The 22,747-nt window shown below is 42.6% G+C and overlaps 1 protein-coding gene across 3 annotated transcripts in view; it reads right to left on the bottom strand.

The window, feature by feature from the left end:
- The window catches only part of hcn1 (hyperpolarization activated cyclic nucleotide-gated potassium channel 1), an 87,390-nt gene that overhangs the window by 39,252 nt on the left and 25,391 nt on the right, over positions 1–22,747 (bottom strand). For all 3 annotated transcript variants that reach the window (XM_030435435.1, XM_030435436.1, XM_030435434.1), the window contains exon 3: positions 9,226–9,387. In XM_030435435.1, the coding sequence (XP_030291295.1) occupies positions 9,226–9,387 (162 nt within the window). The remainder of the gene's footprint in view (positions 1–9,225; positions 9,388–22,747) is intronic.

Below are 22,747 nucleotides of genomic sequence, written 5' to 3'. Positions count from 1 at the left end.
AGCTGCTGGTGCTGAAGTTAAGTTTCGTACTGTCTAAAAGTCAGCAGAGCAGCGATGCTAAAAGTTACATGTCTTGGGTGATGCAACAGGTTATGTAAAGGGTTTCTTACAAAACCCCAAAACTCAGGAGGAGGGAGTGTTGAGAAAAAAAAAAAGGAAAAACACAGCACTAACGCGTGCGGTACTGCTGGTTTGATTCCCTGAGTTTGTGTCATCCTGCTCTTACAGTGACTCACTGCAGGTCTGGTGCTGAGCATCGTGATCGTATCAGCCAATCACACTGTTTTTTTTTGTCCACTAACAGTCGCAATCTGAGGAGACATAAACATCTATTCTCCTCCAGCATGTCAAAGTGTTAAGAAGCAGCAGATTGACAGAATTACTTCACTTTCTATCCTGCTGTTAAGCCCTCTCTCCTCTGGGACGAGTGACTCATGGCGTTATTAACACATTTTCCTCCAGAAAATGCAGTTTCTACTTGTTTTTTTGTCCCCCCCATTCTCTCCAATCCCCTTGATTTTAATAAATGTGGCTAACACAGCAGATGTATTCAGTTCCTCCAGAGCTCTAGATATAATTAAGCTCTGGATGCAGCAAAACAAGTGACATCAGATCCTGCATATTCATCCTTCTGCAGCTCTGCCTTTCGTTTATTATTTTTCGAATTCACCGACCTCATTATCACATGCGTTAACACTAACATCACCCCCACGCCATTGTCAAAGCGTTCGAATCAACCACCCTAAAGTTTTTCTATAATTAGACCGAGGGGCCAAGCGTTCGCGTGTGCTTTCGCAATTTCCATTTCGATTCATTAGTCAAAACTTTCGTGCCTCCAACACAAGATGTTACTGGTTATGTGACCGGGAGGGCGATCAATGATTCACCGTAGTCCCAGTGTCGAGTGTGACCCAGAAGCGTTGGTTGTTGTTGGTACCGACAAAGAAGACTAACAGGATGTAACCCGTGCCAGCGAAGGACGGGACGGGACAGGACTCAGCAGCACAAGTGCTCACAGGGCGGGTAACAAAAATCAGTGATTTCTCATCTGTACTCCCACTGATTCATCCTTGTTTTATTGCACAAGCTAAGAAAATACACCTTCCTCCTTCCTATACACATTTTGGTGCCATTCTTTTCATCATATTCTGAATTTACAGGCATCCTGTGTCTTCATTTCCATGTTTCACTCCAAGTACACTCTCCCCTCGTGATTTTTTTTCTTTCCTCCACGTTTAAAAAGAATGAGCAAAACAACATCCGCATTAACTGACGGCTTTAATTACTCAATCATGTAACCCTCTAAAACCCCGGCAAGCTGTCCCATGCATGGGGGGGGGGAAAAAAAATTGTGTGCTGCACAATATTCATTTTTCAGTTACATAATCAAACTACAAGCTGTTCTCGCTGGGAGAGCACAGAAGGCACAACAGTCTTTGAACACATGAGCGAGGAAGTGGAGGGGTCCGCGGGCCGGCACCAGGACCAAACTGTAAGCTGGCAAGCAGCGGCAGCTCGGGGTGGAGTGTCTCAGTGCGAAGGCTGTGGTTCTGTTTGTCCCCTAAGTTCTACAATGACAGATGCTTCTTGGACTGGGCCAACAACTCTCTGTTTTTTTTTTTCTTGTTTGTTTGTCTTTTGCAATATTCTCCTGGTTTCCTCTGAGTTATAAGTTTGGACTGTTAGTGAGGTTGCAACTAAATTATCATGTTATTATCATATCAACAATTATTCTGGCCAAGAATCAATTTATTTATAAGATATCAGAACATGATGAAATATCTGAATTATAATTTCATAATTCAGAATCTGTTTATTTTTTCTAAGCAACAGTCCAAAACCCAAATAAATTCAGCTCACTATCGCACAAAACAAAGGAAAACAAGACATTGTAATATTTGAGGAGCTTCAACCAGTGCATGTTGATGCTAAAATAACTGATTATTAAAATAGTCGCCGATTAAAAACTTCAGTCAATCAATTAATCAGTTAATCAGCTAATCATTTCAGCTCAAGTTGTGGGTTTAACACACCAGTCACAAGAAACATGTTGGCTGTTAAGGTTTTGCCAAAACACAGAAATGTTCGAAATGTACACATCTTTATGTCCAATTTTATGAACGCATCGTTTGACAACACTGTGTTTACGCTCTGGCCAGGTTTAGGAACAAAGACCACTTGGTAAGGGTGAGGAAGGGATCAAGTTTTGGCTTTACAAACCTGTCTTTTCACCACAAACACAGCTGGACATACCCCTACATTGATGTAAAAACAGCCAATGTTGTCACTGCTACAAATGTTGAAACCCAGTCTAGGACTGTGGTCACTGGCTTGCCAGGCTTCTCGCCTTTAACTCCACCATCATCCTTCCCATCTCCTGATAAAAAGTCAGGACATAAACATGGACGTTTTGAAGATATGTCCAGCCCAGGGAACGTACATCTGTGATCCTATCAGTGGTTTACAGAAACATTACCTGCCATCGTCTCATCCTGCCGTCTGGACTGGATGTGGCTTGATCCTGCATACTGATCAGTTAATCTGAGCTTTGTGACATGTTAACTTAGCTGTACTTTCTTTATTGCATAATATACTACTTAAATATGTCACCTTGGTAGAATTGGAGTTCAAGTACGAGACTTTATTCGTCCCTGAGGGGCATTTGGTTCTGCTGCAGCAGCAGTAAAAGCAACACAACGTAAAGTGAGACAGAAGATGAAGAACAGGAGCAGATGAAGACATAAGGAACAAAATTTACAATTGAAAAAAAAAAGGCAGATAGGCCCTTTTCTTTCTACTTTCTCTGAGGGGTAATAAATGTCTGGAGTGAGGCGACTTTTTCTTTTGGTGTCCAATCATGTGCAATCACGTATGCAGCAGCCACTTCCACTGATGAGCACACCCTCAATCAGAAAGGTTTGACCAAGCGAGGAAGCGACCTGTTATGAACCGCGAGGCTGCCTGCACACACTCCACACGAATAACCTCCATGTAAAACAAGTGAGTCCGTCGCTCTGCGCTTTTCAAACGTCCCTAACTAGCCAATGCTCGACATCTTGACAATTCTGATGGAAATACTCCTGCAGATGAGTGCGTTTCGACTCTCGTACCATCGGGAAGGACTCTCCAGGAGGGGTAAAGAACACACCCGGCAATTTCAACCATCCAAACTGAACTCCGCACCAAATAATTAACCACGAGAGCCGCAGAAACAAGCCCTTCACATCAAGGCAAAAAGGCGGCCTTGCATTTTTACTCGGATGAAACCAGTGTGCCAGGAGAGAGAGGAGGGAGAGGAGAAAGTTTGATTAATTCATAAACTCTGACTGGACCGAGCTCAGCTGTTGGAAGTGACTCATTCAGGGAAAGAAAGAGATGGGAAGCTAGTGGGTGGGCCGGGGATAAAAGAGGCCAGGAAGGGCGCCCGATGCTAGAGCATGGTTATGCATGGTTAGCCAGGCCTTTCTTCTTCTCTGTTTGTGTCTACCTCCTGCATCTGTCTATCTGTCTGCCTCCTAAATCTCTTCCGAGACGTGAATCTGAATCTCAGCCGTCGGCCTTCTTAATACGAGCGTGCTCACAAAACGAATACGTCTGTGCTCCTGACCACATATCTTCACGCTTTGCAGACAAAAGCAACACCCCATCACCCTCTCACCCGAGCCAACACAGCGACAGCAGCGCTATCTTGTCCGGTGATTAAGTAAATGCAGCCTCCAAAGAGTAAGAAGCTACTCTCAGGCCATTAGTCAGGCAGATAACAGTCCTACACCCCGTACTACACCACTCAGCAGTATCTGCAGTCCTCGTTGGCCCCACTCTTCTTCTCACAGCTGGAGACAAAAAGTTCCCAGGCAACGACAGAAAGAAAATAAATGACGCAATGTGAATCCGAAGCAGTCCTTTCCTGAGCTGAGAGACAGCAGGACATCCACCTGACAGTCCATCTCCTGACAGACCGGAGAATCACATCATGTATTTATACCTGCGGCAAAACAGAGGGGGAGATATCTTATCAAGATTTCTTAGCTTATGAACGCTAATGCACTGTGATGGTGTGAGAAGAGGAATCCCACACGTGGGCCGGGCTTTTCACTTTGGATTTGCCAGTCCGCGGTCAGCACACGGGCGTCTGCTCCTGCAGAGGATCCACAGGGAAGAGCTTCCACAAATTGCTCATTCTACCGCATCAAAGTCAGCGACACTAAGCTAGCTGCCCACGAGCTCTCATCCAGCGGCGCTAATCACATATACAAAGATTTGTGCCTCCAATACGTCTCAGTTAAGGGCTGCAACCAACGATTATACTTATCTCTTTGATAAACTGTCGTTTGCAAGCGTTCAGTCATCACAGAAACTGAGCGGAAATCAATACGGAAAGCAATCTGGAAATTAAAAAATACGTCAGATTTAAATTAAAAACGTATTATTTTTGAGCTATTAACCGTTTTCTGTATTGATTTCTCTGATGTGATGAATTGAATCTGTGGAGCTTTCTTTGTATTTCAAAAGAAGAAGTACAACCTGACCTGACTGTCATATCTGGAGGCAGAAGGGACGGTAGTGGAGTTACGGGCAAGAAGGCTGTCAAGCCAGTGACTGCAGTTCAGGACTGTGTTTCACTTACAATAATGGATATTTTTGACGAGAAGCTGGGAATATCTCCAGCCGTGTTTGTGGTGAAAGAAAACATGTAGTTTAGGCCAAAACACAATGTTTTCCTAACCCTAACCAAGTGGTTTTTGTGCCTAAACCCAGCCAGACCACAAGCACAGCGATGTCACAACATAAAATTGAAAAGTGAAATTAAACATAAAGAAATATAAAGTGTCAGTGTGCAGGGCCTTGTTTACTTCTTTCATATTTGTAATTTAGCCCTCTTTTGGAGTTTCTTTTACATTTCATGACTCCTAGTAGATTAATGAATAAATGAAGACCTATAGAAAAATTCTGACATTTGTTCAAGTTGGGTTGTATATATCTATGAAAATGTTGTCCCAGTTGGTTGGTATTTGTTGGTGGATTGGGAAATACCTTTGTGAACATCATATATTTTCTACAATTCATCATACAAAGACATGCAGATTTTAGGACAGGATTCTAACCAGTATCAAGACTAATTTCTCTCCATACTCGTCAGCCCTGGAACTGTTTTGTGAGTGTGGTGATCCTCTTAAATGAATCGATTACTTGTTTAAAAAGATTTATATTTTAAAGATGCTTGTTTTGTCCAATTAACTGAAATATCTCTGGGTTTGAGTGTGTTAAAGTGAAGGAAAGAAAGAAGAACAGATAAACCTTTCATTTAAGAAGCGGCCAATTTTTAGCTTTTCTTCCCTTAATACACAATTGATTGATTATCACACTGTTGTAGATTAAATTTCTCCCTATCGACTTATTAATTAATGGACTAAGCCACGGCCTCAATGCTGTCAAAGTCTTTATCCTCATATCTGAACACGAGGAGGAAAAAAATGGAACTAGATTCACGAAATATATGGTAATCCTAATCCAGCAGTTCCAAAAAAAGGAAGTGAAACTGCTGAGATAAGAAAGCATCATTGTGCCTTTTAGGCTCCTGTACAGGCGAAATGTGCGAGGTTCTATATTTAGGAGTGTCGGTGTGCAGACAAGCAGCCGCAGTCGGAACATGTCACTGGAAACCTTCTATCTGTGGAGAGCTGGGAGACATCTACGTAATGTTGGTTCTACGTACCGAATACAAATGATTCCACAGTTTCATCTCACCGAGAGAGAGAATTTAGATTAATGAGTCATTTTAACTCACCTATAAGCTTTCATTACAGGTATCACATGCTATATTAGCTCTCTGTTGCAGAGGCTCAGTTATGGCTTTAGACTTCCACAGTGTAAATGATCCGGCCCACAGGGAGGCAGCATATTAGCCTTTAATAACTTTACCATTTCATTTCCTTGCATACAAGAAAGGAAAATATCTGATTATTCTGAGCAAGAGGGGCAAGTTAAAGAGGAATTCTTTTATTTCTTTTCTAAACTTATTTACATGTTCAAGTCCATAGATTTATACTTATCAATAGATTGCCTCTGCTGGCAGCTGCAGCCAAAATGAATCCAATGTAATCCTTTAGGACGAGGATCAGGGTTAGACCGTCAATGTTACCCTCACTAAAAGGGCTTGTTTACACCACTGACAGACCGAGGTCGATATTTTAAGTGTCTGACATTATTAAAGAAACAATTCGCTGGGAGACCGGCCTTTTTTGTAGAATAATGAGATCCTTGTTGTAACCAGAAACACAAGTCTCGCTCAAGAAGAAGTCTCACCAGTAAAACCTCACGAGATGTGAGTCGCTGCAGGACGATAATGGCTTTATTTCCAAAGTCTCTCGATGAGATGATTTGAGACGAGATTTCAGAGCTTGAGCGAGACATGAAAACGGCCTGAGTCATCAAGGAGCGTTTTTTCTGAGCCGTAGAACGACAAACCTCCGCCTGTCAGTGGGAAAAAAAAACAGCGCTTGTAGTGGATGTAACTTGGACTGACGCAATTGCCCCCGAGGACCGCACTGTAGCTGCTGTACTTAATCGATTCCAAAACATTTGGTTGGTATGACTCATGTAAATACAGATCACAGATACCAGAATTCCCCTTTAAGCTTGTGTCACAATTAAATATGAAACGGGATCAGTGTCGATCAGAGGCGAGTTAAAAAGATCTGTGGCACTGCAGTACATTAAGCAGCTGGACTATTAGCAAGGATAAACTGTGACAGTTATGTGGGAAATGAGATCGCTGCAAATAAATTTTTGGCGCAAACAGAGATGGATGATGTCTGTTTGGGTGTACAACACATGTTTAGTCGGTACTGGGCTCGCTTGGGCATATCATCGCCTCAAAGTACAAATAAGAGCCCGGCGCGGAGTCGTGATGTTGACGAAAGCCGACATTTGCACCTCCAGTCAGATGCCTCCGAGCCGTCGCCGTGCATGCGGAGTAGAGGAATGTTTGTCAGAGACGAGAAGGCAGAAGAGCTCCTCGGGCGAGCATTTACAATCAGCATTACCCGGGAGGACTGTACACTCTTCTACACGACCACACAGCTCGGAGAGCAGCAGTCATATTTCGTTTGACCCCGACTCAGAGAAAGACGGAAAAACACACAAAGGACGCACAGACGGACGAGGGACAGTTCCCAAACACCTCAAACTGACCGGGGATGCCAGAAAGGTGTGATTTGTGTACACACCAACGAACAAGACGAGAAGTATTTTAGATTCCTCCTCACAGTGTGCACGTAATTTCATAAAATGCAGCACATTACTGTTAGGACACCAGGGATGTACGCGTCCCACTGCCTCTTTAAAACCTGTTTCTTTGTAGGTTGGCAGAGCAATAATGTACCTGCAGCACTGTCCCTGATGAAATGATGAAACTTGCCTGCAATTCTTAATTATAGATCGCCTCCTGCTCTCCAAATTAAGCCCAGACTATCTCAAAACAAAACACCAAGAGAGTCAAAAACAAGGCCCGCGTCTACACCTGAACATGTCAAGTTACTTGCTTACGCAACGTGAAGCGCTTTCTTATATGATTTATTCATGAGTTAGTTGTTCTGGCGTTTTATCTGCACATTCATTTTCAGAAGTACTCATTATGTCTGCAGATGTTTCATCAACACACCTGTAATTATGAGAAATTCTATATTATTTATGCCTCGGTCCAATTACAGTCCACATCTCTGTGCAGAGTGTTGTCCCCTGACTGAACTCGGTTTCCTGCGCGCCGCTCGTACCTAAAAGACTCATCGCTGATGTCAAAGCATTTCATTTTCACACCGTTCAAGAGATAAAAACCACTGCAGAGCGTGTTTCCTGCATCGTTTGTCACGGTGCTGTCGTCTGAAGCGGCGCTCACACTGGACGGTGGTGGAGAAAGCCACTAACAGAGGATGGTTAGACCGACCTCACAGACAGTTGCCACCAGAGATCAAAAGGGTGAAGTGGACTTAGTTTTTATGTCAGACTAAAAAAAAGGAAAATTCAGCTTCCTGTGTTTGTGTGTAAGCCAACATGGTACACAGCAGTGTGACACTAAGAACGTTTTAAAAAAAACAGGATTCTTTCCCGTCACATGATGCAAGAATGTATGCAGAGGTGTAAGCTGTTTCATTTATGTGGATTTCTTGACCTAACAAACGAACTGTTCTTCAGCATCTCATCAAACGCCGGTCTGGAGCGGATCTCACGTCAAGTTGTCTCCAACGATTTTCATCATCCGCTTCAAATATTTCACAGTAACTTAAACTCAGACTCAACTTAGACTGTTGATAAAAAAAAGTATAACTTTTCTCGTCTTACCCATCCGTTGCAACGAACTCATCTACAACTGTGACTACGTATCCGTAACCGTTGGCTATACCCTTTCCCCAGAATGTCCACAACATAGCTTAATAACACGGTGTAGCATGTTTGTCTAGCTTTGGATTTCTTTGGCTGTGGAGTGAAATCCTGCATTTATAGAATTTGAAGGGGAGAATTTACCTTTCAAAAAGCAAAGAACACAACAGTAAAAGTGTAAGGAGTGGATTTAACCTTGTGCTACGGTTTGCTAGCTTAGATTTTTGCCCAGCTAGCTTACAACCCACCGTATCCTGTCAAGGCCGAGGTACTCAGGCATCATTATTTACCAAGACTACACATTATGTTAAAAACAAAGGCGACTATGTAGTGTTTTGCTTAATCATTGTAACTTTCCTCCGTATCAATAAAACTCACCAAACAGACCTCAGACTTACTAATGGACTCACCGCTGACGTCTACGGCTGATGGGAATTTGGTGTTCATTAAAGGCCACCGCTATAAACATAAATATTATATAAACTACTCAACCATTTGATCTAGACATATGAGTCTATACACAATAATTAAGGCTCTGTTCCGAGGCTGTATTTTTAATTAGCCGATTAGCCTATATGTCAATGGGATTTCGACGGAGGTCTTCTTATGTCTGGCAGCTGTAGCTTAATTAGCTAGCTTGCTAGAGGTGGAAAAAAAAATGCTGAACAGATATCATTTCAGACTGCAAAATGAGAAGCCTGATTTTGTCTGCAATAAAGATTACTAAGAGTTTCTGAAGGGTAAATCTGCCTCTGAACACCGAAAACTGAGCGCAGGAATGGAAATATGGTTTGTACACCAAATGCCAAAAATAACAAACAAAAGAGAAGAGTGCGTAATACTTACAACCATACCGTTTAGGGACACCCAGCAGTCAGGGGGGAAGTCTTGGAGGAGCGGCACCAGATACTGGAGACAGCCATCCCAGTGACACAGGAGCAGCATCATCCCTATCAAATTAAATATTCTTACCACTGCACTGGCCAGGTCATAGGTCATATGGAAAATCTGCCGAAGAGAAAGAGAGACGGAGAGAGACAAACAGAGAGACCTCGGTTAGACCTTTTCAGTAGCTTGCGTGAAAACGTAGTCAAACTCTGAGGTGACGCAACACGAGCAGTGGACACAGACACACAGGGGTTCATATTTAGATCTGTTAGCGTCTCTGAAACATCACATGCGTTGGTATTTCAGAGGCACAAAAAGATTCCTTTCAGAGGAAAAGATTAAAAAGACACTTAAAACGTTCACAAAAAGTACAAAGTCACCTTTGAAGTGGAGGGCATGGCGTGCCCGCTTGGCCACCAGAGAATTTTTGACGCCGCCAGTGTCTGTCTGTCTGTGTGTGTGTGTGTGTGTGTGTGTGTGTGTGTGTGTGTGCATCTCACAGATGTTGAGCTGCATAATTCAACATGGCTGCTTTCCAAAACAAACTGACCGGTGGAGGAAATGCACATACAGCACAGGGTGGGTAATGCAGAGCGAGCAAGGTGCATTAAAACACTGAGCGCTGGCGGCGGAGCGCAGGCCTCCGGGGAAAAAACAATCAGCCGGTACGCGTGCTCGAGCGCCACGAGCTGAGGGCAAGTGTTACCGCCGGTGTGGCTATTTAATCAGAGCAGGAAGTTTCAGAATAGAAAGTCATCAGCGGGGTGAGTAAGCATGTCTGCGATGGGAAGCGGTTTCATTTACGTGGTATCTGGGCGAGGAGAATTGACTCACGCCCGGTTGGCTGTGCCGCTAATTCGGAGTTCCTCATTAGCATGAGAAACCCATTACTTCTTTCCAGGTTGGTTGTTCCATCACCGCCCTCACACACCGCAGCTCCACTTCTCCTACTAAAAAAACTTAAATATGATAAAAAAAAATAAGAGATTGCTGATTGCTGATTGGTGGGTTTTGCATAATAAACCTGCCTCCCATTTGCCAATTTGCGGAAGAGATTTCAGGTAATTATGATCTATTTTTAAGCTGATGGGTTCTCATTCCCTGTAAACTGCCCATTCCGCTTATCGTAAGTGTACTGGAAATTAAATTCGGCCTCATGAGGTTAAAAAGAGGTACGTTTCTCTACTCTGCTAGCTTCAAGGTACAATATGTAAGATCTTTCAGTTTAGAACATCAGAAAAAAATCACATAATGATCAACAGAATGGGAAAAAAACATCAGTTATCTCTATGACATCTACGTGTGGTGTTGCAGGGATATCTATTGAAGTTAGCATGCTAACCAGCTAGCCCCTAGCCACATTGCACCTCAGTTATTAAAATGATACTTGTTTTCCTTGGAAAACATCCGGCAGGCCAAATCAAACCTTAGGGGTTAAAGCACAACCAGGATATTTTCTGATACGTTAAAGATGATTAATAAATACTGCAAAGTTTATTGCTTAACTGAAATATCCTGCCTCCATTTCGTACGTGCCTTTGTCACAAGTATTTGATCAAAAGATCTGAGGCATCATTGAAATACCTGTGTGTTTGTATGTATATATTCTGCGATCCTGAAATACTTAACTTGCTAATGTCGATATCAGCCACTAAATGGTGAGGCAACATATTCATATGAAATCTACTGCCATGTTTTTATTTAATATGAGATCAAATGAGCTGAGCTTTGTAACATTAACCATTTCTATTTTCTATGTTTTTACTTGATAGATACATATTCTGTGTATGTACCACCAGGCTCAGACTTTACCTCGTTATCCATCTTTTATTCTTCTCTTCTGTGCTATTTTTGCTTTTCCTGGCATGTATTCCTCCAAATCTGGAAAAACACTGACCACTTTTAAACCAAATCACAGAGGCTACTTATTTCCTCTTCTCAGAGAGTGCAATCACTCCAGAGGAGGACAGAGAGCCACATCGCGGACTTCACGTTGTCCCCGACATGTATTCTGGCGTGAGTCTGCGCCGTTTTTTTTTGCCGTGCGTGCCGAATCTGCTGTAACAACGCCGCCACCCTCTTTCTGAAACCCCAGGTGGTTTAAAAGCTCTTTGAATCCACGTCTCTCCTCCCCCCCCCCGGCCTATTGTGACTGTCCTGTAACCTTTCTGCACAAAGGAACAGTGTCCACGCGCCGAACAGATGAGAGAACAAGAGGCTGGGCTGGTGCTCAGATCCCTCTATGGTTCAGATCATCCACAGGGAGATACAGTGCACTGCCCTGACACGCTAAAATTAGCCACTAGCTTACAGGACGGCTGTCTCAACGCACCCAGTATCTCTTCGGCTGCCTACATCTTTATTCTTAATTTAGCAGAACTTTCTCTCCCACTCTCTCTCTCTCTCCCTCGCTCTCTGAGTGTCTAGTTTGATGACATAATCGGAGAGACAGACACAGGACAGACAGAGAGAGAGAGAGAGAAACAGAGAGAGAGGACGGGGGGGGGAGATAAAAACAAAGCGAGCGAGATAAAGGTAACTAATAAACTTGCACGTTATTGTTATTGCGCCCAGACTGGAGACAAAAAAAAAAACAGGAAGTGGCCCTCACTTTGAATTGCAAATGCTTCACGCCAGGCAGAAATAGCAAAGAGTCAACCGCCTGTCTGCACTCTCCTCTTTCAACTAGCGAAAGGAAACACATCAGAAGACGGTCTGGGACGCAGGATTGTTCGCGTGAAGGTTAGAGAGAGAATTTGCAAATTCCCAGGGAGCGTTTCACTTTGCTGGGAAGCCTCTGCGACCTCTGGGTCAGGCTGAGTCACCGAGGGGGCCGACGGGGATGACGTAGGAGCTCATAAACACAACGTGGGAGTTGTTTGGGTTTTGGATTTCATGGGGGTGCTGGGGGGGAGAAGTCTGCTAGTGGCAGCAGGTAGCCATGAGGTAGCGTTCTATTTATAGAGCTCTTAATAATAGAAGCTCCAGGTGTAGATCACCGGTCAGGTCGCAGGATTATACAGAATAACCTTCACCGTAATGCGGGGATGAATTTTAACTCTGTATCTCATTTTCCCCACATGCATCCGACCTCTTTCTCGCGCGAATAAAATAGCTGATGTCACAGCAAACGGCCGAAGAAACAAGAAATTTAGGTCGTGGAGTGAATCAGCTACTCAGAGGGTCCGAGTTCCCGTCGCGGAGAGCCGGTCCTCGACGCCAAAGATGCAGCTGAAGCATCTGAGTCGTAATGAGGCCATCGAGAAGGAGAGTGCAGTGTGTCTGTGCAGCACGGTGCTATTAGAGAGGATTAAAATATGGGCCGGCCACTGTCTCGCTCAACTTGTAAAGTAAGGGGGAAATCAAGCCAGATCTAAAAATAAAAAAAAAAGCATCACAACACTGCGCTGCGTCTGAGGCTTTTCACTAAACCTTTCAGGTCAAAAGAAAACACGATCGGCTGCAACGCGAACGTGACATCTCGCCGCACAAAGGAGCGCCGCGATCGACTTCTAATCATTACAAGGTGACATCTTCAAAATTCTGTCCAGAATTCAGTTGACAGTGATACATACGTTACGTCTTCACGTCCCATTTTTTTTTTTTTCTCATCAAACCCTCTCAGTTAGGCGAACCCGAGACACTAGATGACATTTCATGCAGTTTTCTTATCTTAGCTTCCTTGGATAACAGGAGATAGTTTCCTCTGACAGTTGGAGATTCGTGTCAGAGGTTTTGCGGGAAACAGCGGCGAGCTAATACGCAGCTGCTACCTCACAACAACACTTGGGGGGACGCGCTGCCTCGAATTCGCGAAACGGCGATGTCAACATCCATCACTTCGTCAAGCACCAATTCGGCAGACTAAACCGAGCTGTGTGGCCGCCCATGAGGAGCTGAAATCAGTTCCGCAGCCTTTCTCTGCAGCGATACACCTCCACCTCCTGGAATGACTCCAGGAAACAGGTAGCGCTGACTGAGAGCCAAGCGTAGCAGCGATGCTTTCAGCCGGCGTCGGCAAAATATAGGCTTAGAATTAAGTGCAAGCTTAAATTTGACTGGGGACGGGGGGCCAAAGGTCGGCATAATCCTCTTATACATTAGAGACAAAGAGCCAAGATGCGATGTGATAGCGGCAAATGGTCACACGCTCCAGCCGGCGACAGCGCTCGCTCACATTTGGCACGGAACAACGGTACAGTACGGTAGAGTAGAGCAGAGCAGACGGGGGTTTGGGACGTCAACCTGGGCGGTATCGTGTGTTTACATACGCAGATACGCTTGGACATGGAAGGTGTTGATTGTAAACGTCCACGTGTTGCCGTCTGAAAGCCGTCAGGTTGATGTATGTACTGTACGCTGACTGTCTGACTCTGATGTGCAGAGAAAAGAGCACGCAGGAGAGTTACTCGTCGCCAAGCTGTGGGCCTCCAACACGCAATTACAAAGTGTTCTTTATGCATCTTCAAATTGGACATGAGTGACCTCTGTTTGAGGTTAGTGAGGATTAGCGAGGGACTAATTTGAGGGGATTAAATCCACCACTGGCTATTACGTTGAAGGATGACAAAAATGCTTCCAGGAAAATCTGGAATTCTCCCGCTTAGCGCCGTCTTGTAAATCTCCTGTTGGATCTCCTCTCTTGGTTTTTGCTTAATCACAAAATTACAGTTGAACTTGGATTTGGAAAAAAAGAAAAAAGAAAAAAATCATATTATCATGTAATGGGAATTCACTGGGATTTAAAACCAGCTCGTGTTTCTCTTCCTCCGTCGCTCTTCTTCTACGCGCAAAAAGGTTGATGACTAATAAAAGAAAAAGGGAGAAAGAGCAACACAATCATCCCGAAGACAATGTTTGTCTCTGACATCAGATGCGTCTGAATATAGAACATTTTATATACACTGGAAATAGACTTTGCTGTACCGCTTTCTCTCTCTCTCCCCCAAAGACAAGCAGCTCGCTGGAAGTAATCACAATTCACATGTCTGTAATGCCCTGTGCGTAATCATGTTGATATATGTATGGTTCAGCAATAAATAAACATAAATAGAGTTGGCATTATTTCAGCGCTTCAGGCAGCGCAGTGTATATTCAGAGAAGCTAATCAGTCTGTAAATCTGTCTAGAACAGACCAGACTGAACAAGAAAATGTCCTGCACAGTACATTTTTTTTATACATGTAACTCTGTTCTCTCAAGGACATGTTGAAGCTGCGTGTTTCTCTGCATGTTTCTCCCTCATCAAATTGCTGCAGTCCTACGCAGTTATTGTGAAAACGCATGTGCAAATAAATAAGGGTACGTTCCTGGAGCTTCACAGCAAGACAACTGAAGTAGGCGGGGACTTGTTTTTTGTTTTTGAAATGTAAAAAATACTACTGACATAAAAAATCTAAAATGACTCCAGACAGCTATGTCTGGCATGGTCCACATCTCCAGAAATCCCGCAACCCCTGAATCGATTCGACAAGACTTCATTTACACCCTTTTTGAAGCCCAAAATCTTCACTGTAGCTGAAGAACTAAAACCGTTAGCTACAACCGCGTCTGAGGTGTGTTCAAAGGCTGGATTGAGGGTGTAAATGTCGTCTTTTGAAATCGGTGAGGGATCTCTGGACTGTCTTTTGCCAGACAAGCTGTATGAAACCATTTTGGGTGTTTTCCATCTACTTCGGTTTCTTAGCAGAGGGATGCAACACTGCTGTGACGTTCCAGAAATCTTTGTTGACTTGAAAATGTAATTTGACTTTTCATCCATATGGGGGTGAGTAGACAATTATTATTTTTTGGGCAAACTTCTCCTTTAAACATAGAAAAACAGAGTGAATTCAAATTTAGCAGCACGGACAAGAGGCTGATGGTTGCTGCCCGACTTAAAGTTAAAACAGATTAAGAGCCGTGGTGTTTTATTTGATTTGAACCTAAATAAGAAAAGAAGAATTTTATCACTTTTAAAACAAAGTAAGGGAGCTTTTGATGAAACAAGGTGAAATTGATCCATGCTTTTATCTCAAGCAGAATGTCATGGTTGAGTTTTTAATTACCTGTCATATTTTGTAGGTTTCATCCCTGCTTTACACTTCCTGCCTTTGTCTTTTTTCCTGCCTGTTTTTCTGTGTTTTCCCCTTTCAGTCTTGAGGTTGTCTTTGTCTTTTCCCACAGTCTAGCGTGTCCCTCCTTGTGTGCCTGTTTTGGTTCCCAGTGCTTTTTCTGGTTTTGTTCTGAGTTAAGTATATCTCTTCAGTTTTATTCTTGGATTCTTATCTACCTGATTTGATGCCTGCCCTTTTGTGTTTGCTGCCTTTTGTTCTGTGGATTTCAGCTTTTTTTTTTTTTTTTTTCAACCTCACTTCCTCTGTGTCTTTTTGGGTCCTTTGTGCTAAACCTAACAGAAAATTGATTACCCTGATGGACTTTGACAGAATGTCTTTAAAAGACCATCAGGCTCCTGCAGCTTATACTTAATTCAGCCACGAGACTCAAAACCAACGGTTCAGCCGGCATCACCCGAGTTCTAAAGTCTCTACACTTGCTCCCGGTAAGCCACTTAATTGATTTTAAAGTTTACTTGATATGACTTATTTATAAATGTCTAGATGGATTTAGAGCCGGAAATATATAACTGACCCCTGAGATCACTGTGGAGTGGACTGCTAGTGGAGCCCAGGGAAAGATCTAAACAAGGAGAAGCTGTTTTTAGTCATCGCGCAGCTTGGAGCTGAATGGCCTGATGGTCCGACATCGCAACTTTTCAAATCCAGACTGAAAAACCTCATTGTTCTCCAGTGCTTTTAACTAACTGCATTTAAAACCTTTCGTCTTATTTCATTCCCATACAGATGAATCTCTTTGATTCTGCTCTTAAGCTTTGAATTGATTTTGTTCGTGTTAACTTTGTTCTGTGCTGTTTTCTTCTCCGTACAGAACCTCGAATCTAATCAAACCGCCTCGCCTTGCCTCGGATCTCCAGCTCAGAGCAGTGCATATCAGCTAATGAGGCCCCAACAGTTAATTTCCAGGCGGAGACTTAATTAAAAGGCAGGTGGTGATCAATGAGATCTTTACACGGGCAGAACACAAGTAGTGATCTATTAATGTTAAAGGAAACACTTGAAAGAGGAAGTCATTTGTTTCTTCACTGCATGCACCGTCGCCTCACACGCATAGCAAAGCGTGACATACCGACGGAGGAGGTGCAAGTTAGTAGTTTGAAAAAAGGAGGTAAAAGTACGGAATCACTGTCTTTCAGCTCATGACTTCAGTAAACATCCCTGCCATCCGATGTGCTTAGTACTCTTCTTTTTTTAATATGCTATGTTTACAATTTGAATTTTACAAGCTAAACTTGGAGAAAAAAAACTGTGTAATTCAGAAGATTTCTTGCAAATACAAGACAAAGATACAATGAAATACTCACATCACTGAACACAACCACAACAAATCAAATTGTAGGGAGTAAACACTAAAACTAATTAAAAAAGTCTTTTTTAGTTTGAGGGAGTCACCTTCATATTAATCCTGCAACTTTTAACCTCAAAGACTTCAGCAGCCGCTTAGAATAACTAAAACCTTAAATAATTTCTGAACCCCTGATCCTTTCATATGCTTTAAAAACTCATGTAAAGCAGAGATGCTCAGCGTCGCACATCTCTCGTTTGGGCATTCATGGGCTCTGTAGTGAACATGATTACACGATCATTCCTCTAAGCATCAGTGTGTTCTGTAAGTATAGGATTACACCTGTTTTTTTGTTGAAAATGTCTGGGATAGTATTATGATAAAGGTTGTAACTAGCTTAGGAATGGTAAGATGTAGACACAAATTCATAAGGAGGGCTAAAACATTCAAGACATTCATCTTTTTAATAAACGAAACCAGAATTTTCTGAGACAGTCACATAATTTGGACTTTAAATGATCCAAACAGAAACATAAGGTTCTCCTGAATCAGATGATGTATGGCACTTGATGCTGACTGTTATAATAGCTAGGTAGGAAAAAATAAATAGACACAGGAAAATTGCTCTCCTTCTTTGACCTACATGTGTGTGAACGTAGCCTGAGTGGGTTCATTCGTGATCATCAATAATGTCAAGGATCCTGGGAAAGTGTCAGATAAAAGGTGACGGTAGGTTGGGTGATACTATTCTTAACTGGATTACCAACCCCTCCAACCAATCAGTGCATTCATTCTGTCAGTCACCGGTTCAAATAAAGCCCCTTTTCCGCCCAAGAAGCTCTTTCCCCCGGGAGTTCATCCGCTCTGTTTTCCATCATTCCCGTGTCCGTCAGCAGTATTCTCCCTGTTCTCCCACTAAGTACATCACACTGTACTGCGAGCGGTGCTGCCTTGCCCGCTGTCTCACCCGTTCTGCGTCTATTTTGGTCGTGTGAGCGTGATAACCTCAACACCACTGTTCCGCCTTAATCTGTGCTCAACCATTCAGAGCTGCACTGGCAGAGGCAGCGTCCTCCGGGGCAGGAGCTCGCACAGCCACAGGGGGTCACATTCATGATGTCTTCTGCATGGACTGCATGGGCGGACTGTGTGAGGATACTGTGTTGGTAATGACTTCAGGATGGTAAACACTTAGCTTGAAATGTTACATGAGAATCTTGTACCTTTTCTACCAGTACTTATATATATATATATATATGCATATATATATATGCATATATATACATATATGTATATATATATATATATATATATATATATATATATATATATATATACATTCTAACCCACAGAGACTGCTAAGCCTTCCTTTTGATTATGTGAACGTTATTCCGAGAGTCTGCAAGGATTAACGTATGCATTTAATGTATGCAGTTAATTTATGCACAATCTTCTACTAATTTCTTCCAACACTGTAAAAGGAAAGCTGTAAAAAAAACAGCAGTATACCTTGGCTGTATACACTGTTAAATAACAGAAAATAACTGTCAAATGTCATAAAAACAGTATGTTTCAATTATTTAAATACAGTTTTAGCAATTTTACATGAGCCCTTGTTTTTTTTGTTGATTTTCAACATTGATAAGGACAAGCTGTAGAAAACAACTGTATATTCTGAAAGCTAAAGGACCAAAAATGCTGTAAAATAACAGAAAATAACCATCAAATGTCATTAAAACAGTGGTTGTCCCTTATTTAAATACAGTTTTAGCTTCAATTTTATGTGAGATCGTATTTAGTTTTTGGCTTTCATGGCTGTGAAAGAAAAGCTGTCCAAAACGGAGTATACTCTGGCAGTTATAGTACCAAAAATACTGTTAAATGACAGAAAATAAATGTCAAATGTCATACAAAAAACATTATTTTTCCATTGTTTAAATAGAGATTTAGCTTAAATTTTACACAGGACCTTGTTTAGTTTTTGGTATTTAAAACTGATGGTGTATACTGATGATGATGCTGAGGAATAGCTGTAAAATTGTAAAACTGTAATATAACCTAAAATGACTATCAAATACTATTAGAAATACAGTATTTTCCTGTTATTTAAATAGTGATATTTACACATGTAAAAACAACTAAATTACCTTAAACGCTTGAACTTACAATTGCAGAAGAGTGCTGTTGTGTTCTATTTTGTAAAATGTTAGATTCTTTATCACGGTGAAGGACCTTATGTTGGAAAAGGCTCATTGCATCAAGGGAACAGGTAAATGTATTTATGGATGAGGAGGAGGATGAATGTTCTATTGATTTGTACCTGTAACCTGAGCAGCAGCAACAAAATAACAACGCCGGCTCGAAGGAAACATGCACACATGACTGACAACCTCCCAAAACAAGCAGCACTTACAGCTCAGACGGCGGCACCTGCGCGTTGATGAGGCCATTTCTGAGAAAAACAAATGACTGCCGTGTGTGTGTGTGTGTTGGCGTGCGGACATATTGTTCAAAAACCACGCCAGTACACTCAAAAACAACTGTTTTCCCACATGACCCATTTTCCCTCCAATTGTCTGGTTATGCAAGTCTGTTTCAGGACGACAGTTTGACAACATCATTCCAGGAATTAAATCAATGTCCCCAGTCAGTCTATGACGGAGGGATAGATGGATGGTGAAAAAAAAAAAAGAGAGACAAAGAGCCGAGAGACAACAGAGAGTTTACAGAGGCATCGATCCAAAGCACAAAACAGAAAATGATTCATTCTGTTTGATTTCAGTCTGCGGATATATCTTGATTTGATTTTATATAGTGAAGCCTCTTGTCTCGCTGCACAGAATGAACATCTTACTGGATGTATTTCATCTGTACTGTGAGTTAATACTGCCAGTTATCTTTATTTAAAACTCATGAGGGACATATCTGGATCTGTAGCTGTGAAATGCTGCATTATGTTCTCATGCTACCTGCTGCATCTGAAAACGATGCTATGAGAGCCCTAAGAGTGAATTAATTACAGTGAAGTTGTTGGCTGGGCAGCTAAACAATGAGCTGAAAGTCACTGTAAAGCTCTGTGGAGCCGACACATTGTCGCTAAACACTGACCATAGTCTGTGTAGCTTTTACTTTAAAGGAATAGTTGTACATTTTGTGAAGTACACTTATTTGCTTTTTGCCAATAGGTTAGATGAGAAGATTGATACTACTCTGTCTGTCTGTCAGTGTCATTAGTTTGGATATCATTAGCATTCTTTAGCTTAGCATAAAGACTTCCTAAGTTCAAAATACACATACAAGCCCCTCTGAAGCTCACTTTGGTCTTGAAACAACAGGTCCTGCATATAACTCCCAGTTTGATTTGATTTGAGTTGAGTTGTGTTCACATTTCTGTTTCTTCATGTTTTAAACAGGCCAGCTGTTTTCCACTGCCTCTAGACTTCTTGGTAAGCTAAGCTGATTAACTCCCGGCTCTGGCTCTATACTTAAGTTTTTTTTTTCTTTTTTTTAATCCAATGCAAAACCAAGTAGACTGCTGTTCAAAACCTGGTGCCTACATTACCCACAATGCAACTAGTCACTGAGTGACATCTATGGGGGGGGGATTTATAATTCTTTTTTTCACATTAGCACTCCAAAGAAACCTGTTCACACACTTGGATATGTAAAACTGGTGGAGTTAATTCACAGATAATAAGGCGATATCACACTTTTTACTCACAGCAAAATAAAATGTAAGTGTATGTATTTCCCAAAATGTTCAAATATCCATTCAAAAGTGCACTAAATATAAACAATTTTGGTTAGAAAGTAATTTTTTCATTAACTGTAGGATTTCTGTAATTCTGTATTTCTGCAGGAAAACTTGCTGTTTTTCATCTAATAACTCAAAATACAAGCCTGTTTTTCTCGAATGTTGAACACAAATGTAGACGTATGACTTTAAAATACATCTAAAATGTACCAAGAGCTTTGTTTCTTTTTTTATACGCTTGTGGTTGCATAGTTCACCTTTAATATTAAAAAAAACAGTGTTTCCTCATATAAACTATATCGTTTGATAACTTAACATTGACTATTACTTGAATTTCGGCTACACTTGATTCACCAAAACGTAAAAATGCACGGCAGGAGGGCGAGGGGGGGGATGCAATTTTTGCGAGTGTCACGGAGGAGTGAAAGACGAGAGGAAGGGTGAGTTGTGCTAAGAAGGCAGTCGGGGGAAGATTAGCGCCCATGTGAGAGCAGGAGGGATTTGACTGGATTGCGCAGGGTGACCTGCTGTGCTCATGTAAACATCAGCAAGATGGACCCTTCCTACGACAGTGAACGGCGAGGACACACCGGCGCCAACGGTCCCGCGGATAATACCTCGCGTCGGCTCTTAATGGCTAAAACATTAGTTCGCTGTGTCACGGCACGGTATAGTAAATATGAAGCCCTATATGGAAGCCAGTCGTGTAACCCCCGAGTACAGCGACAACACATTATCTAGTCTCACATACCTCTGACTATGTTAGCTGAAGCTGCATGAGTAACTACACTTGATACGCTGCATAATCTAATCTGTGCCGCAGTCACAAATAGACCTCCATAACAATACATCCCTATGGTGCAATAATAGTCCATCGCTCTTACACAAGACTACAGAGACTATAAATTATCGCGTTTCTATTCATACTAAGGCTTCAATAGATGAGCACAGCTGCCGTCACGACAGATGGATGAAGGGCGCTTCGGTAAAATCCATCCACCACAACATTAACTCTCGGGAAGCGCGAGTGGAAGAAACCCTAAATGCTTCGCTAGTTACTAATTAATTATTTTGCACGAGACATCATTACAGGATGTCTGCCGTGAGTGGTGTTACTCCCCCCCCCCCCACTTCTAAATAACAAAGGGATCATTACGAGGCTCGTGCAGAACCGTCCAGTGGAGTATGGAGGGTCTCACAGGAGCTTTCCCTCCTCTCACGACCAGGGATCACCATCATCAGCGCGACCCCTCCACATGCCATTCCTCGCACTCACACACTAACAGCGGGTAACCACCAACAACAGCCCCCGGGGACAGAAATAACCGAGATTAGCCCTAATCTCCACACTTATCACTTTAGCCCGACCCCCCCCTCACCGCCGCCACCACCACCACCACCACCAAGTCTATATCTGTCATCTGTCTGCTTACTGTACTGAGCACACCATGCAGAGGAAACTGGTGGTGGGATATCCCGCTGGGACGGACACGGGATCAAAGCTTGCTTTAACAGGCTGGTTCTTTTAGCCAGGCGAAGGGGGGTTAATACAAATACCGTCGCTGAATATCAAGTTAATAAAAACAAAATTCTGCTCAAAATAAGCAGCAGATGTTGGAGGAAAATAGCAGATGTTGATTTTCTTTGACTGCTGCGGGGCTGCTGAAACAGTCACACCCCGGGCTCAGTAACTGAAGATGACAGTGTTTCACGGCACGCATCCCTCTCCTCTCCTTCCCCTCGTCATTTGTATATACAGCATGGAACCTGCTTCCATCCATATAAAAAAATACGAATGATTGAAACACTTTGATTGCCACATTTCGTGCGATTGCGCCTCCTGTCTAGACAAACTATTCCTTCCCCCTTTTCTCCGTCTCTTCCTCTCGGTGTCACCGCCTCTCCGTCTCTCTGTCTTCGCTGTGCGGACATGTCTGTTTGTATCTTACATCAAATAAGGGGCCAGCCTGAGAGACAGACTGACAGTGACAGGAGGAGATGAAAAGACCGAGGCCGAGAGGGAGGGAGAGACGGAGGTACTCCCGGTGGACGAGTATATACAACATTTTAAATGTCATGCATCAGCTTACAGTGACAGTGTGATGCCAAGCGACCTGCGCAGCCAGCAGAAGCTCGCATATAGGCTGACATACTGGGAACGTAACTCGATGAATGTGATCTATCAGCAGGTTTTTTTTTTTTCAACATTACAGACGTACGTCGGTTTGCATCCGTTAACCTCTGTCAAGCATCGGTGAGGGAGTGAAATGCAGTGTTTTGGTCCCGTTAACGTCTGAGGAGCTTGAACGCGTGACAAATGGCGTCA

Source organism: Sparus aurata, chromosome 12, assembly GCF_900880675.1.
Source record: "Sparus aurata chromosome 12, fSpaAur1.1, whole genome shotgun sequence".
Classification (NCBI taxonomy): domain Eukaryota; kingdom Metazoa; phylum Chordata; class Actinopteri; order Spariformes; family Sparidae; genus Sparus; species Sparus aurata.
The sequence above is the reverse complement of the archived record's forward strand: the minus strand, read 5'-3'. Positions and strand labels throughout refer to the sequence as shown.